The 8,894-nt window shown below is 44.5% G+C and overlaps 1 protein-coding gene across 2 annotated transcripts; it reads left to right on the top strand.

Annotated features, from left to right (window-relative positions):
- Npy1r (neuropeptide Y receptor Y1) lies at positions 1-8,453 on the top strand. 2 transcript variants are annotated; one of them, XM_021659715.2, is made up of 4 exons: positions 1-191; positions 580-668; positions 5,740-6,581; positions 6,693-8,453. In XM_021659715.2, the coding sequence occupies exons 3-4, from the start codon at positions 5,886-5,888 to the stop codon at positions 7,143-7,145; spliced, it is 1,149 nt and encodes a 382-aa protein (XP_021515390.1). In that variant the 5' UTR covers positions 1-191; positions 580-668; positions 5,740-5,885; the 3' UTR covers positions 7,146-8,453. The 2 variants fall into 2 exon arrangements, with proteins under 2 accessions (XP_021515390.1, XP_060237847.1); XM_060381864.1 differs by lacking the exon at positions 1-191 and adding an exon at positions 216-438.
- The last annotated feature ends 441 nt before the right edge of the window (positions 8,454-8,894 follow it).

The following is an 8,894-nucleotide window of genomic DNA, read 5'->3' on the forward strand; positions in this document are numbered from 1 at the left end:
TTTCTTAGTGAGGGGGAAAAGGGGCTCAGAGGCTCTCAAGCGAGATCCGCTACTTTGGCTTTGTAAAGGTCTTCTTTTTTGTTCTCTTAGACTGGAGAAAAGAACTTCTCGGTGTTGGCTTGCGGGATGTTTGAGCGTCACCAAAGCCATTAGCTGAGGCTTTGCGGTGAAGTGCGTCCTTCCCCCTTCCGGTAAACAAGCTCTCCCCGGGTTCTGGACTCGGGCTTAAAGCTCGGACTCTCCGAGAAGGACTTGGCCACAAGATGGCACTGACCTGCAGACAAAGGAACCAGCGGTGGCACGGACTTTTTTAACGGGCTCACAGGAGCCTTCCTCGAGGCGGGGAGCAGCGGGGCTCCGGCTCGGCGCACGGCTCCGACAGCGCGGCTTCCTTCTAGCTGCTTCTCCTTTCCGAATTCCTAGGCAACGCACCCCCGAGTTGTGCATCCCAGTTGCGGTGTTGGGAGGGGGCGGTGGGGGAAACCTTGGGTGATCCTCGTGGGGTGCCGTCACGTGATCTGGGATGAGGTGGAGTTCGGCTCTAAGGGGGCGTCTCTTCCTATCTTTCTCAATCTTCAGGGTTTCAGCTGGAGAAATACCCACGGATCCTTCCTCCCTGCACTGGTCCCGCCCCAGCAGCAGCGGCGAACAGACGGATTCTTCCAAAGGTAAGTTGCAAGTTGGCGTTTTTTTTGAAGGGACTTCTGAGGAAATCTCTCCTTGATGGGGCGAGGTGTGAGGAAGGAAGGATGCGGGTGTCTGGTCCGGTTGTGGGGACCGAGTGGGGCGTGGAGTCAGCCTTTAGCTTTGACTCCCAGTGGGAGTAGACGGCAGGATGTTCTGGACTGTGGGACGGGTCTGGGACGTTGTGGAGGTGAGACCTCAGAGGGAGAGGGTCTGGAGCATCCTGGCACCCCACGGTGGGGGATTCAGGTGGAAACCGAAGTTTTCCTCTCCTCCAACTCTCTTGCAAGGCGGGGGACGTGCCCGGGCTGGAGCAGGCTGGCACCTCTGCCCGCGTGGAGGTCCGGTTTTCCTGGGTACCATGATGGAATGCGCTGGGCCGGAGTTGGGGGCGTCTGGCTTTGCCTAGATCTCAGAGCATTTGTCCTGCTTCCCACCACGTGGGACATTGTGGGCTGCCCGCGTACACGGACCCCACAGTGGGAGTGCCTCTGCCCCAATCTCCCTTGCCTGGCCCCTTCGGGCTGCCTAGCATACCTTGCAAGATGAGCTTTGCCTTCCTATTTCGGAGTTTGACCGGCTCCTCACCTCTTTTTAGAAATATAATCGCGTGCTGGGCTAACAGGTTAGGGATGACCTAGTTGTGGCGGGCGGAAGGGGTTAGATGGATATTCTTTTGCTCCCCAGGTAGATCGCAGAGATGCAAATGTTTGAAGGACCCGTGTTGGGCTGAGACAGACTGACCTCCGTGCTCGTTCATTTGGGCTCTTTCGTTTCTATGCGGGTAGAGGCGTCCTGAGAGATTACTAAATCTTCCCTCCCTGCCTCCCTCTCCCTCCCTTTCCCTCTCCTCTCCTCTCTCTCTTCTTCCCTCTCCTCTTCTCTCCATCCCTCCTTCTTTCCTTCTCTCGCTTTTTCGGTGTGTGTGTGTGTGTGTGTGGAGGGCGGAGGGTGGCGTTAGGAATCAAGGAGATTCATAGTTATACAATACAGAAGAGGGTGGTGAAACAGGAGTTTTGACTGAATCCTCTGGTAAGTCCTAGACACTAGGACCTAGAGCATGAAAACCTGTGGGGGGGGGGATAGAGATAAGGTTTGTCTCCAACTTCCACCGTTCTTTTAATTGGAGTGCTCTGTGATTTGCCAGTTACATCTGGTCTTCCAGGAAGCATAACTCTGGGTGACACCTAAGGAAGTGCAGGGCTTCTCTGGGTAGGCTCCCTAGTGAGAGAGGGAGTGAGGAGAAGAGAGAGACAGAGAGAGACACAGAGTGAGAGAGAGAGAGAAAAAAAAGACAGACAGAGACAGAGAGACTACTTCCTTACCCATCCAAAAGACAGCGTGCTCTTCCTGACTATCATTTACTAGTGTTTCCTTATCACTGTCAATTGGCAGCTGTCTGTTGAACAAGCCCTTCCCCCATTCCCCGGGAAGGAACAGGGAATTACGTAAGTCATTTAGATAAGCTAGCAGTAACTTTGGCTGTGTATGACAAAGTTGATCTTTTCTTTCCTTCTCCTAAACAAGTGAGGGAATATATATATATATATACATATATATATATATATATATATATATATATATATATATATCAGGTTATGCCCTGAACACTGTATTTTATGGTAGAAACAGCATGCAGGGAAGGGCCAGAATTCCCACAAGGAAGAAGGAAAGGAAACTGTCCTGGAAAGGTGGGAGAGAGAATTAATTTGCCAACTCTTAGTGTATGTGATGTATTTTGAATGTGCAGGGGAGCTGTGCTGAGATTCAGTCTTTAATTCTTGCAGTGCTTACTGTTGTAGGAAATACCATGGAAGAGCAAATGTCAGCTTGTTTCCTTTCACAGTGAGATCCAAACTCTCAGTAATGTTACTTTCCTGACCATTATTCTTTCCCCAACTTATACAAAGATAAACAAAACATACCTTGTGTCTAACACAAAACCGATTCCCACAGCTGCAATGACTACTGCTCCCATCCTTAACAAAAGAAGGAAAGTTCCCCTTGTCTGTATAAACCCATTTGTGAGAGATCCATCTTCAAAGCCCAGGAATTCAAACAACTTCTTGTTTTTGTGAATTCCTGTAGTTGTCAAAAAAAGCCATACATAGAATTTCTTTTCTTCGTCTCCATATACTACTATGCTCCACGCCCCCTCCCTGAATCATTGCAAAAGCCTCCTAATTAGTCACTTGACTTCCCATTCCTTTCTTAAATGTGGTGCCAGCACCAGGTACACTAGTGTCTTCATTTGCTTTTGCATTAATTTATTTCGTGGTGGGGGATGGCGTCGCTGACATGCATGTCAGAGGACTGCAGGAAGCAGTTCTCTCCTTCTACCTTGTGAGTAATGGGGAGCAAACTCCATCATCTGGCTTAACTTGTCAGACCATCTTACTGGCCTCTAAATGTCTAAGAGTAAAAGGCAAAGGCTATCCGTTAAAAGCGCTTTGCACTGTCAGCTTCTCATTTAGCCTTCCCAGGAAGCTCCTTCTAGCCCACCCTCATTCCACCTTCCTCTTCTCGGCACCACAGTCATGCTTCAGCCTTAGAAATGTTCTATTTGTTTTTTCCACCAGGGAGGCCAGGCTTGAGATGCCTACCATGGCTTCCTAACTCAGCACTCCTGGATATTTGCTGTCATCTAAGATGCTCAGCTGTCCAAATCTCAACAACCTCAATCCCCTTTCTTGGTTATCACACTGTGCTTTTTTACTAATTTATTTCTTCTTGTCATTCTTTGCCCATAAGACTAGAAGCTCAGTGAAAAGGTCACTGCTCTCTCCACTGCAACCATGCCTGACAAGTTCAAGTAAATAGTTGTTCCAGGATTTAATGTTGCTTCAGAAAACAGTTCTCTCCAAAACTGGAAAGTCATCACCCACTCCTTCAAGCCCTGCTTTCCCACCCTATGTTCTTCCTGGTTTGGGGATTCCTGAGGGGAAAATAGTGTGTGATTATCCCAAAAGTCATTTCAGGTGACATGATAGAAGGGAAGAGTTGGATTCTAAAAGCATCCACATTTGAAGTCTGTCCTTGTTTAGGGTTTCCATTGCTGTGATGAAACACCATGACCAAAGCAAGTTGGGAAGGAAAGGATTTATTTGGCTTATACTTCCATATCACTGTAATTTCAGGGCAGGAACTTAAACAGGCAGAAGCTGATGCAGAGGCCATGGAGGGTTCCTACTTACTGCCTTGCTTACATGGCTTCCTCAGACTACTTTCTTATTGAACCAAGGATCACCAGCCCAGGCATGGCACCACCCATAATAAGCTGGACCCTCCTCCATTAATCACTATTTAAGGAAATGATCTACAGGCTTGCCCACAGCCCAGTTTTATAGAGACATTTTTCTCAATCAAAGTTCTCTCCATTCACATGGCTCTAGCCTGTGTCAAGTTAACATAAAACTAGCCAGAACAAAATCATTCCATCACCATGCTTTAATGCTATATAGTCAGATTGTATGACGGCAATGCTTACTTTTATCCTTCATCTTATCAGGCCAAATTGTGATTCACAATAGAAAAGACCTCATATTCTGGAAAGCAAAATTGTCAAAAGAGAAGTTTGTTAGAGGCGTCACTGAAAGAGCAAGTGCATTTCTGCACATTAAGTTTCTCCTTTTCCTTTCAATAGAAGTAAATCCACACAATTTTCTTCATTGTTCTAACACAGACAGACAGAGAATATTGCCTATTAACACATACAAAATAGCCAGTTAATTACCAGGAGAAATCCTGTCCCATGGATTTCCTTAGCAAAGCTGAGATGGGGGGGATCAGAGGTTTCTCTCTCTTTTCTTTCTCTAAAGGAGCTTCTGACCTTGGTGAAATCACTATCTTATTTATCTTGTCAGTAAGATAAGTATGTTTATACCACACGATGGGGTGAAAATTTAAGATTACAATCAAAATCATTCTCTTGCATTGGACACTCACATAGCTGGATAAATAGAGGCAATAGGACATTTCCTTGGATAAAATGTTAGAAATTCTTTGAAATCTTCTGGTGTGATAGTCAAAATTAGAGGGTCTTAAAGTTAGAATCGCCCACACAATGCAGAAGCCTCCATGCGTGGTCAGCACTTCTTTGACAAGCGCTTTCATCCGTTTGATTCAGGTTCTGTTCCTCATGGTGACATCATTTTTTCTTACATAATGTACATCCTTTAGTCACATTTCTTTTTTTTTTTTTCATCTCTAATTTCATTAGACAAACCTCTAAACACGGTTCCATGTACGCCATAACCACTCATTAAAACATGAGAAGTCAGATGTATAGTCTGAACCATTTTTTTTAATTAAACACATCATACGGTTTATCAAAAGCTGTTCCTTACATGACCAATTTTCTTGACGGTATAGGTCACCTCCTTGTGAAGATTTTTGTGAAAGGGCATCTGTCCTTCGGAGCAGCCCGGTGTGTGGTGAGCGGTTACCACAGCGCGATATCTGCACTCACACTTCCACCACACATTTTTCGATGCTCTTTTGCTTTGTTACATATTTCCGTCTGTGCATTATGTTGTTTCCTGTACATTCACATTCTTGCTATGTCTGAGAATCTGCTGCTGGCACCATTTTTCTAACACTTGGGAGGCTCAAGATTTACAAACACTCTACTGATGTGTAGACCACTGAGAGTTGGCGGCGTGTGAGCAAGTCCAGTTAAAAACACTTTTTGGGGAGCTGGGTTTGTAGCTAAGCTGGTAGAGTGCTTGTCTAGCATGTTGGGATTCCTGGGTTCAGTCCTCAGCACTGCCATAAAGTCAGTGGTGCCTGTAACCCCATCACTCATGAGGTGGAGACAAAGATCAGAAGCCCAAGGTCATCCTTGGCTGAAAAGTGAGTTCCAGGTCAGCTACCTGAGAGAGACTGTGTCTCAAAAACACTATAGCTGGGCTTTAAAATGTTTGTGGGATTTAAAAAAAAATTATAATTTTATAAAATATTTAAATGTGTTTCTTTTCTTTAGAATTCTGTGAGACAGAATTCATTTTGACTGCCCCCAATAAATTTAATAATGCAACTGGTCTTTTCTGTTGACAGAGTAATAAGTTCAAGGAAACGAAGAGTTGAGAATCATTTTGGTGAATGGATTCCAATGTATGGCATAAGAATAAAGTGAAGATTTGACCCATTTTGAAGAAACATACCATCCACTTGTCTAATAGAATACAACAAAAGCTAAAGAAATGAATTCAACACTGTTTTCCCGATTTGAAAATCAGTCAGTTCACTATAACATCTCAGAGAACTCTCCGCTTTTGGCTTTTGAAAGAGATGATTGTCACCTGCCCTTGGCTGTGATATTCACTTTGGCTCTTGCTTATGGGGTTGTGATTATTCTTGGGATCTCTGGGAACCTGGCATTGATCATAATCATCCTGAAACAGAAAGAGATGAGAAATGTCACCAACATCCTGATCGTGAACCTTTCCTTTTCAGACTTGCTAGTTGCCATCATGTGTCTCCCCTTCACCTTTGTGTACACATTGATGGACCACTGGGTCTTCGGTGAGACCATGTGCAAACTGAATCCGTTTGTGCAATGTGTCTCAATTACAGTATCCATTTTCTCTCTGGTTCTCATTGCTGTGGAACGGCATCAGCTAATCATCAACCCAAGAGGGTGGAGACCAAATAACAGACACGCTTACATAGGCATCGCTGTCATTTGGGTCCTTGCAGTGGCTTCCTCTCTGCCTTTCCTGATCTATCAAGTTCTGACTGATGAGCCCTTCCAGAATGTCACACTTGCTGCATTCAAGGACAAGTTTGTGTGCTTTGACAAATTTCCATCGGACTCTCACAGGCTGTCCTACACGACCCTCCTTCTGGTGCTGCAGTATTTTGGCCCACTCTTCTTCATATTCATATGCTACTTCAAGGTAAGGAAACCATTCACACTGCACCTAATCGTTTCCCTTCTTACTTTCTTTGTACAAACTTCCCCATGAGGTGAATGCCCTACTTGAACTCAACCTTTCCTTTCTTCATAGATATACATTCGCTTGAAGAGGAGAAACAACATGATGGACAAGATGAGGGACAGCAAATACAGGTCCAGTGAGACCAAGCGAATCAACGTCATGCTGCTGTCCATCGTGGTCGCCTTTGCGGTCTGCTGGCTGCCCCTTACCATCTTCAACACTGTGTTCGACTGGAACCACCAGATCATTGCTACCTGCAACCACAATCTACTGTTCCTGCTCTGCCACCTCACGGCCATGATCTCCACCTGCGTCAACCCCATCTTCTATGGGTTCCTGAACAAAAACTTCCAGAGAGACTTGCAGTTCTTCTTCAACTTCTGCGATTTCCGGTCTCGAGACGACGACTACGAGACCATAGCCATGTCCACCATGCATACGGATGTGTCCAAGACTTCCTTGAAGCAGGCCAGCCCAGTCGCATTTAAAAAGATCAGTATGGATGACAACGAAAAAATCTGAAGCTGCTCAGAACATACGGCCCCAGGCAACATCTGTGAACAGCAAGCACAGCGCCACACGCTTTCACCACCCGTGCTCCCAGGGAATGGAACAGAATAAGTCTGGAAACTCTGGGACTGTCTGTGTTGCATTTTACTGCTTTTGTTATGCCATGATTACTTGGGATCAACATAGGTGGACTTTGTAATCTTCTGGCAACAATTTTAACTAGACTTGTGTGTGTGTGTGTATGTGTGTGTGTGTCTGTCTGTCTGTCTGTCTGTCTGTCTGTATACACATGTGAAGTTATGCATATGACAAAGATATTTTTACTGTATTTATTGCGGTGAATTTCTCTGAAGTATTGTCCTGAGCTCACTTTAAAAGCAGTACCCACCTGATATTCTCAAGATATTGGGCTTTTATGCTTAGATGAGATTTCCAACACCCTGGACTGCCTTTGTACCATCCCAGGCAGTTACAAGGGTGTTACAAGGGTGACAGTATACAAAAGTCACCTTGTAGAATGTGTCTGAGCCAAAAGAAAGTCTGAAGTCATTCAGCAACATTTTTCGGAGGAGGGGCTCTTTTTTTTCGAGAGGACTGGGTTTGTCACTCCTAATTGAGTATCACTTAAGACAAAGATACGTAAAGCACACATTTTCAGCTGTGAATATCACCGGGAATTAGCCACCCACCAGAATGAAGTGGCAAAGAAGTTCCCTGATTTCAATTTTTTTCTGACAACCAAAGCATTTCATGGTAATTAAGTTTAATAAGTAAATTAGTGTTGCTGCAGATAGTTAAATTGCATCCACAAGAATTGATCATCGAGAGGTTTTGCGTCATTCACAAGTGTGTTCAGCACTGTCAAGCTTTCTAGCACAACCAAGTGACTCTGAGAACATTTGCAACTCACACTGCATAGAAACGTGAGATGTGTTTTAGCAACAGCAGTGCCTGCACAGTAACTAGTATTTAACTCTCACTGTCTATCGTTCATGGCAGAGGACACACAGGCAATGTTAAAGAATGTTTACCTCAGCTAGCAGGTATCTATCTGTACCTAGAAATTTCATACAGCCAGCCCATCCTAACATGTATAAACTGTGTGACGTATGGAGTTTTATTATTGTATACTATTATATTATACAGTACTGACTAGCCATGCCATATTAATATATTTACTTTCACATATCTTGTAATCACTATTTAGACTCGGAAAAGATACCTTCAAGAAGACAGTTTTATGTATTATACAAAGTGTTGGGTATGTGCGATTTTAGAAGGGTAAACACTTTCTGTATTAAAATTGTTTTGGCTTTTTCAGAGGAGTGGGTATTGTATTTCTCTTGAGCTTCATTTCCTCCTGTCCCATGACTTCCCTTCCATGATCTGGCATCTCCACCTCACCCAGTGTCAATTTGCTGGTGAAATACTATCTATTCTTTAACCACTAGTGACAGATTCACTTCTTTTCTAGATTTGAAAGCTTCTTAAAGGCAGAGGCTATGTAATAATGATGGGCCCACAGTGTATTTAGCACAGTGACAAGTGATTAGAAAGTCATTTTAAGTGTATTTCAGGGGCTGAGGAGCCAGCTCAATACATAAAGAAGTTGCAGCACAACTGTGTCTATAAATGCTGTATGGGTGTAATCCCATATGGCTGCATAGCTGAATTAACTGACCCAGCCAGTTCTGGGGTCAGCGAAGTGAAGGCAACTGAGACACTCAACACAAGCCTATGGTCTATACATACACAAACACA

Source organism: Meriones unguiculatus, chromosome 4 (assembly GCF_030254825.1).
Source record: "Meriones unguiculatus strain TT.TT164.6M chromosome 4, Bangor_MerUng_6.1, whole genome shotgun sequence".
In the NCBI taxonomy this organism is placed as follows: Eukaryota; Metazoa; Chordata; class Mammalia; order Rodentia; family Muridae; genus Meriones; species Meriones unguiculatus.